Below are 18,444 nucleotides of genomic sequence, written 5' to 3' on the forward strand. Positions count from 1 at the left end.
GGTTGTCCTGAAAAAATACTGAAAATTCATGGCATTTGACCCCCTCAGGTGTCACTAACCAGGTTGATTCACACCATATATTTACAGTACTTGTACAGTTACAGTACTTCTTGTTGGCCCTTCACAGTATAAACTGGATTTTTTTTTGTAGTTGTCCTGAAAAAATACTGTGAAAATTCATGGCATTTGACCCCCTCAGATGTCACTAACCAGTTTGATGAACAACATACATTTACAATACTTCTTGTATGCCCTTCACAGTATACATTGAACTTGAATGTTATCAGATAGTACTGCTTGCATAAAACTTCCTTTGTAAATGCATTACAATTGTGAAGTAGTCTATCCAGATCACAGAGTCACTTTGCAAAGCTGTCAAAGAAATAGTGAAATAACAGTTACAAATTTGAGTAAGGCAAAGTTGAATGAGTTAGTTTGGTAAGTAGAAAGAGACAGGAGAAAATGGTTGCCAAAAGATGCAGCGAAGAATCTCAAGCACTGTGTAAAATGTGCTGTGCAAGTTCTCATTGTTAGCTATACTTCCCTACAAGAAAGCATTTCAAGGCTGTTAGCTGTTTATATCTGTGAAACAAATTTTCAGAGATTGTAATTTTTATTTTTTGATATTGCTCACTCTTAACAGGAATTGCTGGTAGAAAAAGTGAGATTTGTTTTGCATAGCATTTTTTTTTACTTTAATCTATCCACAATGAAACAAGTATTTTCAAGTACATATTACATTTTCAGTATTGAGTCCTCAGATTTTTATTGAATTATTTTGTTAGATAAATGAAATTCAGTTAGCTTTGGCTAGTTTTTGATAATAGTGTTTTTATATTTACAGAAGAGATGCCTCTGACCTCATTTTGAAGATGTATGCAGGGGCAGAAACGAGTAAAGAAACGCACAATATTTCTCCACATATTGCAGCACACAAATCATCACTGGCAGCTACCTCTGCACCAACAAACTTAACTTCTGTTGTATTGTCAGGTTCCTCCTGTGGACCCCATGATGTTGCTCCTTCACACATCGCTAACAAAGGGCTCAGTCCTCATATCCCAACTTACCGCGTAGGAATACATGTGCCTCATCATTCAGTTGTAAAGGGAATAGATAGTGATGGTCACTTGCTTTTACCTCGCCACAGTCATGGCAATCTTCCAAGTAACCTCTCTAAGAGCGGCCCACAAGACCTGTCTGCTCATGCAGCTGGAGGTAGTGAAAAGGCTGTTCCACTTGAGTTAACTCCACATACCTCAACACATCACAAGCCATTGCCTCACATTCACACAGTTGTGAGCCAGGCCATGAATACCAGTCATGTAGGGACAGTTATACCTGCCCACCAGTCTGACAGAGGCTCTCCATATTACCGTGTTCAAGATCCTGTCATCAGTGTTCAAGGGCAATCATGTATATTAGTGTCAACAGTTGGGGAGGCTGTGTCTTGTCATCAGCCTACAACTCAAACAGCTACACTAGTACATGCCCAAACCTCATTACCAACACAGATCTCTGCCACAAATTTAACAACTATGCCTGCTGCTTCATTAGCAGGTACTGTGACACTGCCAAGTCATGGACATCCTCTTATGGCAACCACAATTCCTCAAGGGCATATAGTGTTAACCGATTGCACTTCAGCATCGGCTGTTGGAGACGAACACGGTTCTGCTCTTTCACTAGAGCCTAAAAAAGAAAAAGTTGATAATATAGACAATATGAGTGTCCCTGTTAACCATGATAGTGATGGAACTCAGTTAACAATTGGAACTCAGCAATCTGTTGGATCACAGCCTGGTACAGTACAGCAGTCTGTTAGTCCTCAGCATCAGCAACATGTTGAAGGTCAACAACAGTCATCTGGACCTCAGCGAGATCTTGTGAGGCAGGCGCTTCAGGCTGTAGTTACTCATCCCCAACATAAGACTGGGAATGATCAAGAGGTTATTGAATACAACTACACCGCTGGAGACATAGCAGGTAAGTTATGAAGAAATGTTACTCAGTGTCTGGCTAGAAGACTGTGCTGTGGTTTTTATTACTTTATTAGATTTACAGTATTTGCTTTTGCATTTTGATGTTTAGTTGTTGGTGGGGCATGTAATACTAGTTGCTACAAGGGGCACAAAAACTTTCGATTAGTTTTATGTTGAACAGGTCCAGTATGAATTGGTTGTAGGAACAAAAAGTGGAACAAAGCTTGCTCCCAATAGTTAAGTTTCATTGACTTACTGAACTGATAGTAAAGGAAATGTTAAACAATACAATACTGTCCTGTAAAACTATCAGAATTATAGAATGCTTAGTGTGCTCAAAATGATGATATATTACAGGATTATTTGGGATAAGACACTTTTCACTATACAATGAACTAATGGTATTTTGGTGGTCAGCTGCAGATGAAGTTATTTATTTTGTTGTCTGTACACTGAATTAAAGTACAGTACTATTTATGCTACTTGATGTATTTTCAAAGACTAGAATTTTAAGGAGATGATAACATTTAGTAATTACTATTTATGCTGGAACTCTAAAAGTAAATAGCAAGGGTACTGTATAAAAGTAAATAGCAAGGGTACTGTATGGAATGCATTCGGTACACAAAGTGAAGAGTTTTTAAGAAAATAAGTTCAGTGGGTATCCAGGGCTAACTCTGGATCCTTGCAGATAACACTACTTGCCATTCTCTCTGGGACTGTTCAGCATCTCTGTGTTTATTGCTCTACTACTACTGTTTACAGTATGTCATTTTCAGTGCATTTAAATTTCATTGTTAACTTGTGTGTGATGTGTTGTATATAATATTTTGAGAATTTGAATTTCTCAGTTGAGTAGCTTTTCAGCCAGCAACTGATGCATTTCAGTTTTGTTACTATTTAATGTCAGTGTTTGACAGTGGTTGATAATTAAATTTTGATATGTACCACTGCACACAAGTTAAATATTGATAGAAACACTGAAAATAAAATTACTATATAATTTGTTTTTCTCTTTGTGCATATATTTAATGCTTGCATTTGCCAATGGAATTTCACCCCGGACTTCTTTGTAAGCTACAGCTGTTGGAAACAATGTAGCAATCTTCATAGTTACTCTCTCTTCTCTCTCTCTCTCTCTATCTCAGTCTCCATCTCTCTCTCTCTCTCTCTCTCTCTCTCTCTCTCTCTCTCTCTCTCTCTCTCTCTCTCTCTCTCTCTCACAGTACATACAATATTCATGTTCATATGATGTAAATTGTGTTTATATGTGTACACATACATATATATTGATATGTACAGTTTGTGAGTACATGTTAACATATAGTATATAAAAAAATCCAAAGTACCCCCGTGAAAGATTTCTTGATCTGCTACTGGTGTTTGATGCATGTTATATGCATTGTATCGTCAGCTTGCCAACATTTTAGTTAACCCTCTTACGCCAAATGGACGTATTAAACGTCGAGTCAAAAATGTCTCCCGTATGCCGAATGGGCGTATCATATGTCGACTCAAAAAAGTTTTTTTAAAAATTCACAGAAAAATACTTTTAGGCCTACCAGCCGAAAACTTTTGAATCACGCGCCTTGGGGGATGCTGGGAGTTCATGGATCAAGGCGTTATTTTGGTTACAATCGCTACGCAGGCGCGCAAGCGGGAATTTCTTTCTTATCACAATAAAAAGTATCAGTGACACATCTCAAAAATTATTTCGTCACTTTGACATAATTTTTGCACCATTTAAAATTATCCTTTACATGAAGTATTATATATGAAAATGTGCGCAATTTCATGTAAAATACAACAAAAAAATACTCATGATTGTAGCTTTTATCAGTTTTGAGATATTTTCATATAAATAATGATAAGTGCAAAAATTTCAACCTTCGGTCAACTTTGACTACCGAAATGGTCGAGAAACGCAATTGTAAGCTAAAACTCTTATATTATAGTAATATTCAATCATTTGCCTTCATTTTGCAACAAATTGGACGTCTCTAGCACAATATATCGACGAGAAACGCAATTGTAAGCTAAAACTCTTATATTATAGTAATATTCAATCATTTGCCTTCATTTTGCAACAAATTGGACGTCTCTAGCACAATATATCGATTTATGGTGAATTTATGAAAAAACTTTTTCCTTACATTCGCGCGGTAACTCTTCCGATAAATTTTTTCGTGCGATTGTCCTAATGTTTGCACCATTTTAAATTTGCCATTACATAAGTTTTATATATGGAAATGTGCGCAATTTCATACACAATACAACTAAAAACAACCCATGTTGCAGCTTTTATCAGTTTTGAAATATTATCATATAAATAACGTTAAGTGCAAAAATTTCAACTTTCGGTCAACTTGTGACTCTACCGAAATGGTCGAAAAACGCAATTGTAAGCTAAAACTCTTATATTCTAGTAATATTCAATCATTTACCTTCATTTTGCAATGACTTGGAAGTCTCTAGCACAATATTTCGGTTTATGGTTAATTTATGAAAAAAAAAAAAAAATTTTCCTTACGTCCGCGCAGTAACTCTTCCGAAAAAATCAGAATTTTTTGTGTGCGATTGTCGAAATGTTTGCACCATTTAAAATTAGCTGTTACATAAAGTTTTATATATGAAAATGTGCGCAATTTCATGTAGAATACAACTAAAAATGATTGAAGGTTGTAGCTTTTCTCTTTTTTTGAAATATTTGCATATAAATCACGATAAATAGAAAAAAAAACCACATTCGGTCAAATTTGACTCTACCGAAATAGTTGAAAAACGCAATTGTAAGCTAAAACTCTTACGACCTAGTAATATTCAGTCATTTATCCTCATTTTGAAACAAATTTGAAGTCTCTAGAACAATATTTAGATGTATGGTGAATTTTTGAAAAATATATCTAACTTCCCTCCGTGCGCCGATTCGCGGCCGCAAGCCTCTGAAATGCGTACATCGCATTATCCTAATATTTGCTCCTTTTCATATTAGCCGTTTTATAGAGTTTCATATATCAAAATGTGCGCAAATTCATGAAGAATACAATAAAAAATAATTGAAGGTTGTAGCTTTTCCCATCTCCGAAATATGTGCATATAAAAAAATATTTATATAAAAATTTCGACATTCAGTCAACTTTAACTCGTCCGTAATGGTCGAAATCTGCAATTCTAATCTAAAACTCTTACAGTATCATAATATGCAATCATTTGTCTTCATTTTGAAACAAATTGGAAGTCTCTAGAACAATATTTAGATTTACGGTGAATTTTTGAAAATAACATTTTTTTTATGTCTGCACGTTACGAATTCGTACATCATTTTGTGATAATATTTTTCCGGTGTTGCTTTTATTGTTTTACAATGTATTATATATCAAAATGATTGCAATTTAGTGTACAATACAACAACAAAAAAAGTTACTCGTTAGCTTTGACCGTTTTTTGCACAGCGTGATTTGAATACAATTATGTATGAATTTTTTTTTTTTTCGCTACCATATATCGCATTATTTACATATGATAATGATATTATTTTTCATTTCTGATGGTTGCATACTAAACTTCAGGCAATGACAAAAAATGAGCCAAAAATGAACTCTTAATCTTCAAAACTAAGCGCGCTGTGATTTTTTGAAAAAATTATTTTTTCTGCTTCTGCGCTCACTCCAAACCGGCCCCGGCATACAGGAGAGGTTTTGTTGATTTTTAGGGCTTCGGTGTAAGAGGGTTAAGTTGGATGTGGCCTTTTATGATCTTTCCTGGTTGTTGTCTGTATAGTACCCTTCAGGTTTTTATCAAAATTTTTGAAGAACGTATGATGTACAGAGTAACCTGTAACTGTATCTGTACATGTGTGAGTTCTTGGATGTTGCAGGTCAGCCTGAAGAAGTCAAACCAGTTGTCATGCACCCAGGCAGTTTACTCGGGAATGGTTTTAGATGGTGGTAGAGTTAGCCCACCCTTGAGAGGACTGTATATTGCCTTCACGAGACCTCGGTTTCCTTCTTTCTTTAGCCTTACTCAGTGGCCAAGGAATGGTAGGTGTTGATCAGTCTCCTCATCTCTTTGGAAAAGTTGTCTTTGCACCGTTGCTTCCATCATCCTACAACTTCACCTGTCTTCCTGTTGTAAGGTGGCCTTGATAATCAGTGCCCATCATCAGAAGAGCACTTGGCCTTTGGCCTAGTTTTTTGTTATGGATACAAAAGGATACAGAGCTGCTCTCTCTCTTAAGTGTTTAAAGCAAGGGCGTAGAGTTGTCTATGTCTTGGGAAATTTCTGATATAAGACATTTTGAGAAAAGTTGTAGAGTTCTAAAACCACCTGAATGGAGTACTGTAACTAAATTTTTGGCTTCCTTGACTAAGTCTCTTTAAGAACACATCAAAACTTCTTCAGACAGTGACTTGACCTTAAAGACCATGTTCCTTCTAGCTTTGGAATTATTGAAGAGAGTAGATGGGATTCATGCACTTTCATATGATGGACAGATTTGGTTTTTAAATTTCTTCCCGACTTCATTCTGAAGACACAAAACCCTTTGTCTCATGACCCAAGGTTGATGGCTTTTCCATTATCCCACTTAACGATTTTGTCGGCAACAAACAGAAAGAAATGTTGCCATGCAAAGTATGTGCCGTTAAAACCTACCTAAAGCTCACAGCCTCCCTCAGACTAGCCAAGCATCGGCTGTTCATTAGTATAGGGCAGACTAAGAAGATTTCTAAAAACACAATATCCCTCTGGCTGAGAGAGGTGATAAGCAAATCCTACAGTTTGGAATGAGATGGTATCCATCCTGAAAAATATCAAGGCACATGACATCAGACTTATTGGCCCTACAGTTGCTTTTAAGAACTATGCTGTTGGATAGATTCCTCGTGCCAGGATCTGGAAGACACAATTTACCTTTAAATCTTTTTATTTAAAAGATGTCACACACAAATCCCTTGCTATTTTCCCTTTGGGTTCGGTGGTAGCGTCCCAGCAAGTGGCGTGAAGATTGTTGACTCTTAACTTTTTGGAATACATGCGCAGTTACCTTGCTTCGTGACGTTTGCTTGGTTCCAACAGGTTCTGGACACAGAGTAAAACCTTCCACTACCATTAATAACATAGAGCTGACACAATTGCTCAGTTACATTGCTTAGATGTCCACGGAAGTCTATGATAAGAGTGAGTATTCTGTAAATATTCTTTTTCATGTAGCTTTCTTCCTAATCACAGTATGTTGTGGGTTGTATCAGTATTGGAACAAATGACAAATTAAACAGAAATTTGTATTTTTCCCAATGTACAAGCCCACAATAATATTTCCTGTGACTCTAATTTCCCTCCTCATTATAATTTTCATGAATTTATCTTGTATCTGTAGTATAAGACCACTTTTAAATTACAAAACCCAAATTTTTTGGAGGAAAGTGATTATTTGCAAAAGTTATACAGTACAACTATAATTAATGATAATGATAATAATGATTACTTAAATAAAAGTTGTTTTGCTTGCTATATCCAATTACAGTATTACTGTTACATACTATTATATTATACTGTATTACAGAATATAAACATCATCATGTACATCATTTGCATATGATATTGTTTCACATTTTCAAAATTTCAGCTGATTGAGTATTATCGATATCTTCATTGCCATTAGTTGTTAGAAGAGATATAATACGGAGATAACTTTTCTCATAAATTAATGAGGTTGGGTTGAAAATGTGCGCATATTACTTCATTGTACATATCAGGCGTCCAAGGAGAAAGAGGCATATATGCCAGAAAAATTAAAAAACATAAAACGTTGCTCTAGTCATGCTCTTTCCAGTGGTATGACTTATAAGCCCCTGCACCATTATCTATGAGAGTTATTCTAAGTTAAAAACCAATGTTTTTTTAATCTGAAAGATTATGGCCAAAATTGGCTCGTGCTGTTACCGTATATTTCGGCATATAAGTCGACCGAAAGATAAGTCGACCCCCCAATTCAAAGTAAATTTTTATGATTTTAACTAATATCGGGTATATTAGTCGACCTATAAAATGTGAGGCCAACCGTACGCTCAAAATAAGCAGCAGGGTAAAACGTATCATATAAAATAACCTGAATGTTATTACGGTACATATGTTGCTCTACTTACCATAAGAAATACAGGTAATATACTCGGTATATTAACAAATTTGTGTAATATATAAAAGATGAATACCGGCAAATATGATTAGAAATGACGAAACGAAAGACACGTTACTCAAGTGTAATGTAAACAAACAAAGCGCTAACTAACGCTGCATAAGAGCCTACGTATATATGTCTGTACAAACTGCCACTCAAGTTAATGTTTTGATTGGGTTGTTAAAACGACGTGCCGGTATTCTATTATTGTGTTGGAATATTCCTTGACCAGTGGTTCTTCTATGGCATAAACAGGCTCATTTGAGGGAAAACGAACCTGCAGTTGATTCACCAGATTCAACTGGGATCCTTATGATGAAACCGTGAATGATAATTTGTTTGGTGAATTGTTTAATTCAAGTGACGATGACTCAAGTCATTTTGAAGGATTTTAAATACATATTTACTATTAAATAGAAAGGGACTTATGCGACTCGACTTTGTAAAAGGATGCGGAAATTCCTTCCATTTTGCTATTTTGCGTATGGTTTACGAGGGCTTGTGCACCTGAAATACATATTAGGGACTTCTGAAGGTTGAGGGACTAAAATGAAACAACGTAACAAGAAAAAATGTCTTTATTTTTATTATCTTTTTTTTTTTCTTGTAAATTCCTTCCACTTTGTTGCTATTGTGCATATGTTTTGACGCTCGCTTGCGAATCTGGAATACAATTTTAGGACTTTGGGGTTAGTTGGGGGTCGGAATGAAACAATTATTTACCAAAAAAAGTCTATTTCTAAATAATAATATAGAAAAATATTCTTTTTTATTGTACTATTTTGCATGTTTTTTTATGCGAGCATGAGCGCCAATAATGCAATAGTGTGTTCTGAGGGATGCGAGGGGTTATGGTGAATATGATTTTATAGCAAAAAAATTTAATTGTCATTTACAACCCAAAAAATATTAATGATTTAATGATTTTATTTTATTGTCTGCTTTGATGCACGCTTGCGTGCGCGCAAGCCTTTCCCAAACAAATATTGGGGGTCTGTAAAAATTCCAACAACATCATCTATAACTTTAATGGTTTTCCTGCTACAAACTTTTAACTTTAACCCTATGTTTCTTCTTTTCTATGGCCTTTTTGTATTTTTAAAAAAATGTCATATTGGCCCCTATCTCCTTATATGCCTGATATAAGCATTAGGTGTGATTTTGCCAGTTCCGACATCACTTTTGCCTGGCTGTTCTTTGTTTTATTCAGCCTCTGCTGTAACATGCAGCTTTAATTTACTAGTATTCTTTCTTGAGATGTCTATTGCATTAGGGATGAACAAAAATTTATTTTATTTCTACTTATGGAACCCACCATTGAGAATCAGCAGGGTGTAACAACTTGACAATTTAACGGGGCTCTTAATAAACACTCGATAGATATGGTAAATGACGTCGGCAATCGGCTGTTTCTCAATTTGGTTGTTTATGCAAGTACTTTGAATACTCTCCTAGCCTAATCTTTCCTTTGTACCACAAATGTGCAATCTACCCACCTGTTCACATTCCTCGGTCCCAGTACACTCCAGTTGAAGAATTTGAACAACACCACAACATACTTACAGCCTACAAACTCCTATAAGACAGAGAGCTCACTCCTACCCTACCAAACACCAGTTCCACTTGTCCTCTACTGCCCGCTCTGTTATTGTTTTTCTTTTCACCCCACGTCGCCGCCATCTTGTCTTCTATGACGTCACACCCTATGACGTCACAACACAGCTTTAAATACATCAAGATATTTTCTGAAATCAAACAATGTTTCCCATGCATTGAAAATCACCCACATTTCACCAATGCAGAAAATAAAAATAAAATTACTGACTAAACTGATACGTATATAATGACACTTATCTCTTTCTCCCTTCATCTCCTCCTAACCTAATCCCCTCTAATTTCCTTTATTCTCCAACTCTTTACCATCTACATAATTTCTATTGTTTTCCCCTGAAACTCCTGCTTTAGTTATGTCATCAGCTATTTGATCTTGTCCTTTTATCCATCTCACCTCCTTTATTTCCCAAGTCTATTGTTTCCCTTATTGCTGCAGTATCTATTTTTAATCTTGCCACTTACACCAGTACTTTATTTTATTGCAGTCATTAGTGTTTTACTATCACCATTAACCAACACTTCTAATTTTCTCCCGCCTACTTTTACTTCCCACAAATGTTTGAAATATATCAATCTTTCTATAGATTCCCCCACATTCAGAGCTTCCGCTTCAAAGGTGGATTTTGCTACTGTCCGGGATTTTCTGGACTTCCGCCATGTGGGACTTTTCTTACCATCAGTCAAGGATTCAGTTCCTCGTCAGGAGAGTGGTTTACGTGTTCACCTACTGATTTGGTAGTTGAGAGTTCGACTCCCTGCTGTGCCAATGTGGAATCAGGAATTTGTTTCTGGTGATTAGAAATCAATTTCTCGATGTAATGTGGTTCAGATCCCACAAGAAGCTGTAGGTCCCGTTGCTAGGTAACCAATTGGTTCCTAGCCACATAAAAATATCTAATCCTTCGGGCCAGCCTTAGGAGAGCTGTTAATCAGCTCGGTGGTCTGGTTAAACTAAGATACACTTAACATTTGTCAAAGATACTAACATAACCCAGTTGAGTATGGCTATCATCTGTATTCCCAAATGAAGCATCTGCATAGGCTTCCCAATAAATCTTTCCTCTTCCAGCTCACTTATTGTAACTTCTCCCATTATGTTGTTTTTCTCACAATTTTAATAAGCTTCTTCATGTCTTGAGTCGTTCCGTCTTTAAAGGCTTTACTTAATTCAGTAACGTTGTATGATATTTCTGGCATGGTATGTAGCGATACCCAATTCAACTGCCTTTCCACTGATCCATACTCTGTTAATTCCTTTTCCTTTTGTCCTAACACTTTATTATCTGTAAATCTTCTAGCTTCTGGTTCTCTTATAGAATTTATATACTGCCACTGATTAAGACAATATGTATTCTCCTTCTGCTCTACTATTACTCCTATACTATACTTAAAACTTTTACTTTCTTGTTCTCCTACTAGCAATTTCCCTTTCAATTTCCCAATGGTTTCCTTTAAAATCCTTCAGTTCCTCTGTAGCAAAGATCATCTACATGTGTACACAAAATACCATTTAATTTATGTTTTTTTATTTAAAAAAAAATAATATATGTACATATTAGGTTCTAGTGTACTTATCTCGTCTTTGAGCTCCTCCACTACTTTTACCACCTTATAATACCAGCTTTTGCTGTGTCCTTGAGCCCATAAACAGTTTTCTTCAATTTCCATAATCCACTCGAACCATCCTCCCTAGGTGGCTTTGAATATAGTACTTCTCTTTGTATTTTTTCACTTTGTAAATATGCAGTTTTATCATTGCATGTAGGGGAGGAGCTTTTTCCCAGTCAGCCATCTCTTCTTCAAAACCTCCAGCATCCAATCTTGCTTTACATATCCTTTTTTCCCCGTTTACCTTTTCAGTTACTATCCATCTTGTGGATATAGCTGCTAATACCATTTTTTTTATTTTCTTAGATTTGCTCGTTCCAATACGTGAAAACCCTTAGCTTCTCCTTCAAGCATGCTTTTCCCCATTGCTCTGTTACTCTGATTCTGCCTTTTCATATCCAATTGAAAAAATCTCATCCTTTCTGTAGATTCTCTTCCTATTTTAAAATAGTTTTTATTTTATTTTACTATAATTCAATTAGTGTGTCTTATAGATAAACTTCATTTAGTTTGGATAGGCTTATATTTGAACCCTCTGCACCCTAGAGTTCATCTGTATCTATTCCTTTCGCTACTTCTATGACTTTCCCTTTTAAGCTCATTCTTATCTCTACCCCAGGATATTTTACTTCTTCTACACACACCACTAGCCAATCTTTGATTTGTCCTCTCCATCCTTTGTACTAGTCTTGTATCCTGCTAAATCTTGGATAATATCTTCTCTATCTTATTGCCCGTTGTTCACTATCTGATCTGACCATCTTTAATCAGCCATGCTCTGCTACCAGTTTGAATATTTTCCTAGCCTAATCTTTCCTTTGTACCACAAATGTGCAGTCGACCCACCTGTCCATGATCCTCAGTCCCAGTACGCTCCAGCTTAAGACTGAACAACACCAGAACATGTCTTACAGCTCACAAACTCCTATAAAACAGAGAGCTCTCTACTACCTTACCAAGCATCAGTTCCGTGTGTCCTCTACCCACTGCTATTGCTTTTCTTTCCACCCAATGCTGCTGCCATCTTGTCTTCTATGACATTACAACACTTATTTAAATACATCAAGACATTTTCTAAAATCAAACACATTTTTCCCATACATTGAGCATCCCCACCAATACAGAAAATAGAAATAAATAACTGACTAAACTGATACATAATCACCGGTTAAAATCACTTAATCCAGAATTCTACAAACTGGAATGTTTTAGTGGAGTCAAAGAAAGAGAGAGAGAGAGAGAGAGAGAGAGAGAGAGAGACTAGGAGCAGGTTTTATTGTGCATTCAGTGTCCCAATGATTTTTTTTTCTATCTTTTTTTAAACTTCCACACTGTTGCTGTTTACATCTGGTGGCAGTTTATTCCATGTGTCACATATCTTGTATGTGAAGAAGTTCTTGCAATGAGACGTGTTGTATCTCTTCAGTTCTAGTTTCCATCCATTATTTCTTATTAGTTGTCCTCGTAATCGTCGTGTTTCTAGTCCATACATGATCAGGCTGTCTAGTTGTCTTTGGTAACCTATTTGCCTGATGGATGGAATTAACTTTGTGGCTCTTGCTTGTACCCCTTCTAATCTATGTATGTCCTTTCTTAGTGTTGGTGACCAAAACTGTTTGGCTGTTACACTGATAGATATCCACTTGCAAAAGTCTAACAATAATTGTATTGAGAATAATGATAATTTTATTAAAACTTGTTGTACTGTATCTAATATTGCATGTATTATCGTACTACAATATATGAACAGAGCGATGATGTGTCATTTGCATTCTGGTTTAGTTTACAGTCTTAAAATAATCAGCTGATCACATTTTACCTACATTATCACTGTCATTAGTTGCCGAATGGAACTTAATTCAGAGATACATTTCTTTCATAAATTATCAAAGATGGGTTTAACAACGGCAATTCTATATCATGTTTTTCATACATATGTGCCTACAAGGGAAACCATTGTTTTGTTTACATTTCATCACCATTCACAAACCACCAGTAATAACAATCAAGTAATGTTTGATAACTATCGTACATAATTGTCATTCATATGGCTGAATTGTTCTAAACAGTTACAAACAGCTTTGCATGCTGCCTTACTTGATGTTCAGTGCAGTTTTGTTAAAGAAGCATGGGGGAACATGAAAGTAGAAAGGCTTATAAAATCATTTAAAAAAGGCCATTGATGTTACCGATGATTTTTATCATAGCAACAATGAAGCCGAAGTTGACTCACCATAACCAGACTAGAATCCCTATGATTTTGCCATATGTGATGAATCTTGTTTTATGTATGAGAAACTTTTAATGAAAAATGAATATGTTATTTTAAATGTTATTATTACCATAATTACACTATCAGTGAAATTTCTGAAAGGTTACCGAAAGATAAAAGTTGCGTTGTGTGCAACTGTAACTCAATGTTTACAGTTTCTCAGCTGGGATTGCTAGGTAAAAATTGGTTTAACTGATATAAAATTAATCCTCAAATAGGCTATTTTTTATGAAGATATGCCAATAATATATAAAGTGAAAATGGTTTTATTACTGTATTATCAGTTTATTTCATATTGTGAATCTTAAAGTATGTTGGTGGTTATAGCACTGAGGGTGAGGCTAGCCTGCTGATGCACGGCTTTGATTTTTAGAATTGCAGTATAAGATGACCCCCAAATATACACTTATGTTTATAAAGTTGAGCTAGTTTTTATACATACCCATCTATCTCTCTTCAGCTATAGACTGACACAGAAGATTCATATATGCAAGGTCATAGGAGTTGGCTAAGCATGTTCTTTGCTTTGTGCAACTGAATGTATTTCTAACAGTTAATGACATTTTATGATTACATAATAAGTTTGTATGAAAGCTATTATATTGTAAAAACCTTTGCATTTAATAAGGAACATAATAGTTACAGTTTTTGGATTTTTGTAATCCATACATCCATACAGTTTAACTGATGTTATGCGGTAGACCCCTGGTATTCAAGGGGGATTAGACCCCCTGTGAATAATTAAAATCTGCAAATACTTGCTACTACCCTCTAAAAACGCTTATAGTAACTTCCTATCATGAAAGTTCAAATACTAAATGTGTACGTAAATTATCATCCAACATCAGATATATTGTAAATTATCATCCTGATACTGTATTAATTTTTAAAATTATATTATTGTCATTTCAAAGTCATCTTAAACATTAGTACCCTTAAGAATATATATACGTACGTACATCTAACCTTTCCAGCCAAAACAGAAGGAGAGAGATAGAGGGCTGAACTAAGTATATTCATATATCTATTTATCTAGCCAATATTCATTTTCTCATTCTATCTTAGAGAGAGAGAGAGAGAGAGAGGAAGCTAGGTAGAAATTGATTTGATCAGGGAATGGCAACATCTACCCTTGCAGTTATTTGTATGTTTAAAATTTTTAAATAACTTACTGTAGAAATGCAAATATTATTACTATTATTTATATTTGAAAGTTAGTATACGTATAATTTTATCATAAAAAAATTTATTTAGTCATGAAAATAAGATCAAAATACACTAATTAGTGAATATTTCTTGATAAGTTTGCAAATAGCAGGATTTTTTACAAAAAATGTATGGGTAGGTTCCTCAGAAAAATCCGCGAATAGGTGAGTCTGCGAATCTTGAGAAAGCAAATATGGGGGTGTACTGTATCTTTTTTTCAGAAATATAAATATATTCAATTGTTTCTCATTCAAATGAGATTTTGGTTATTACGGATAAATTTTCAGATTTTATGTTTTATTTTTCCAAGAATTTAAGTGATTTTTAGATTTCCTCTCTTTTGAGACCTACAAAATTTTTTGATTTCCACAAGCAACAATGGTGTAGTTGCCTTGTCGCAGACAACATGTCTCCTGTTTGAAAGCTGCATTCAACATACTTGTTGAAAGCCAGTCGGTCGCATGCTACATGTTGCCACGGTGGAATCCCGCCCTAACAGAGGTGCTATTAACTGGTTATCGGTGCCATAAGTGCCATGAATTGCATTGTTTCTGTTAATGGCGTTTTTCGCTTACGAGCACCCCACTGAGAACGGAACCCCCGCCAATAACAAGGGAATCCCTGTAGTACTTGGAATTTGTTACTGATGTTAGTTCTTATCTGTTATGATATTGTGTAAGCTGTTATTGTAATAATTTACATAATAAAATAAGAAAAATGATAAGAAAAAACATGTATGACTTGGAAAAATAAGCATAAATTTACAAGTCATGAAAAAATGCCCACTGCAGAGAGTTGGAAGTACTATACAGGCAGCTCTCAGTTAGCGGCAGGGGTTCTGTTCCTGGCCGCTGAAGTTGAGCGATTTTCGACGCAAAGTGATTTTAAAGCCTACGGCTGCCACACAGCTTCTTTTGGAATACTAGACCAGTTAACCCTCTTACGCCGACTGGACGTATTTTACGTCGACATTTTTTGTCTCCCGTGTGCCGACTGGACGTATTTTACGTCGACTTACAAAAGTTTTTTTTTAAATTCGCGGAAAAATACTTATAGGCCTACCAGCCTAAAACTTTTGAATCACGCGCCTTGGGGGATGCTGGGAGTTCACGGATCAAGGTGTTGTTTTGTTTACAATCGTTACGCAGGCGCGCAAGCGCGAATTTCTTTCTTGCCGCACTAAAAAGTATCTGTGACACATCTCTGAAGTTATTTCGTCCCTTTGACATAATTTTTGTACCATTGTAAATTAGCCGTTACATGAAGTATTATATATGAAAATTTGCGCATTTTTATGTAGAATACAACAATAAAATACTCATGATTGTAGCTTTTATCAGTTTTGAGATATTTTCATATAAATAACGATAATTGCCAAAATTTCAACCTTCGGTCAACTTTGACTCTACCGAAATGGTCGAAAAATGCAATTGTAAGCTAAAACTCTTATATTTTAGTAATATTCAATCATTTACCTTAATTTTGCAACTAATTGGAAGCCTCTAGCACAATATTTCGATTTATGGTGAATTTATGAAAAAACTTTTTCCTTACGTCCGTGCGGTAACTCTTCCGAAAAAAATCATACATGCGATTGTGGTAATGTTTGCACCATATAAAAATCATACATGCGATTGTGGTAATGTTTGCACCATTTTAGAATTAGCCGTTATATAAAGTTTTATATATGGAAATGTGCGCGATTTCATGCACAATACAACTAAAAACAACCCATGGTTGTAGCTTTTATCAGTTTTTGAGATATTTTCATTATAATAACGATAATTGCCAAAATTTCAACCTTCGGTCAACTTTGACTCTACCGAAATGGTTGAAAAACGCAATTGTAAGCTAAAACGCTTATATTCTAGTAATATTCAAGCATTTACCTTCATTTTGCAACAAATTGGAAGTCTCTAGCACAATATTTTGATTTATGGTGAATTTATGAAAAAAATAACATTTTCTTTACGTCCGCGTGGTAACTCTTCCGAAAAAATCATACTTGCGATTGTGGTAATGTTTGCACCATTTTAAATTAGCCGTTACATAAAGTTTTATATATGAAAATGTGCGCAATTTCATGTAGAATACAACAAAAAATAATTGAAGGTTGTAGCTTTTCTCATTTTTGAAATATTTGCATGTAAATCACGATAAATAGAAAAAAAAACCACGTTCGGTCAACTTTGACTCTACCGAAATGGTCGAAAAACGCAATTGTAAGCTAAAACATTTACAGTTTAGTAATATTCTGTCATTTATCTTCATCTTGAAACAAATTCGAAGTCTCTAGCAAAATATTTAGATTTATGGTGAATTTAAAAAAAAATCTTTCCCTCCGCGCGCGGATTCTCCGCCACAAATCTCCGAAATGCGTACGTCTCATTCTCGGAATATTTGCTCCGTTTCATATTAGGCATTTCATAGAGTTTTATATATGAAAATGTGCGCAATTTCATGTAGAATAAAACGAAAAATATTTGAAGGTTGTAGCTTTTCTTATTTCCAAAATAATTGCATATAAAATATATATATAAAAAAATTCAACATTCGGTCAACTTTAACTCGTCAGATATGGTCGAAAACTGCAATTGTAAGCTAATACTCTTACAGTATACTAATATTCAATCATTTGTCTTCATTTTGACAGAAATTGGAAGTCTCTAGAACAATATTTAGATTTATGGTGAATTTTTGAAAAAAATATTTGTTTACGTCCGTGCGTTACAAATTCATGCATTATTTTGTGATAATATTTTCTCTGTGTTGCTTTTATCGTTTTAAAATGTGTTATATACCAAAATGATCGCAATTTAGTGTACATTACAACGAAAAAAAAGTAACTTGTTACCTTTAACCGTTTTGCGCACAGCGCGATTTGAATACAATTATATATGAAATTTTGTTTTTGCGGTATCATATATCGCATTATTTATATATGATAATGATAATTTTTTTCATTTCTGATGGTTGCATACTAAACTTCAGCCAATGACAAAAAAAGGAGCCAAAAATGAACTCTTAATCTTGAAAACTAAGCACGTTGTGATTTTTTGAAAAAAATATTTTTTCCGCTTCCGCGCTCACTCTGAAACACCTGCGGCACACGGGAGACAATTTTTTTTATACCGCTTCGGCGTAAGAGGGTTAACAGCGCCATAGACCAGTCAAACGGTGCCGTAATCCCGCAATGGCGCAATAAGTAAAGTTATATATATATGCAGTATAGTACTATAGAATTTACTGTACAGTAGTACTGTGCAGTACATTATAGCATTATAAATATGTACTGTAAAATGAAAAAAAAGCCTAGCTTTAATCCTTTGGGTGTCTGGAGTATGTAAAGATTTAATAAGGTTTCATTCAGTGTACAGGTAGCTGTAGTGTTCAAATTAAGATAATTTGTCTTATGATAATCTGATTGTATGAGAGACCAAATTACAATAGCCTAACTTTATCCCATCTTCTAGTTACATAAGTGCAAAAACAGCAAAAGAGAATGATGAAAGTATGGTTTTAACGTTTTACTTGTTGCGTAAACGTGTACAGCCATGAAAAACCGAATGAGAAACTATTTTTTT

At 35.0% G+C, this 18,444-nt stretch overlaps 1 protein-coding gene across 6 annotated transcripts in view; it reads left to right on the forward strand.

Moving 5' to 3' along the window:
* LOC135206636 (uncharacterized) overlaps nt 1-18,444 on the forward strand; it is a 247,316-nt gene that overhangs the window by 172,850 nt on the left and 56,022 nt on the right. For all 6 annotated transcript variants that reach the window (XM_064237981.1, XM_064237979.1, XM_064237984.1 and 3 more), the window contains exon 3: nt 845-1,986. In XM_064237981.1, the coding sequence (XP_064094051.1) occupies nt 873-1,986 (1,114 nt within the window). In that variant the 5' untranslated portion in view covers nt 845-872. The remainder of the gene's footprint in view (nt 1-844; nt 1,987-18,444) is intronic.

This window comes from Macrobrachium nipponense, chromosome 31 (genome assembly GCF_015104395.2).
Source record: "Macrobrachium nipponense isolate FS-2020 chromosome 31, ASM1510439v2, whole genome shotgun sequence".
Taxonomy (NCBI): domain Eukaryota; kingdom Metazoa; phylum Arthropoda; class Malacostraca; order Decapoda; family Palaemonidae; genus Macrobrachium; species Macrobrachium nipponense.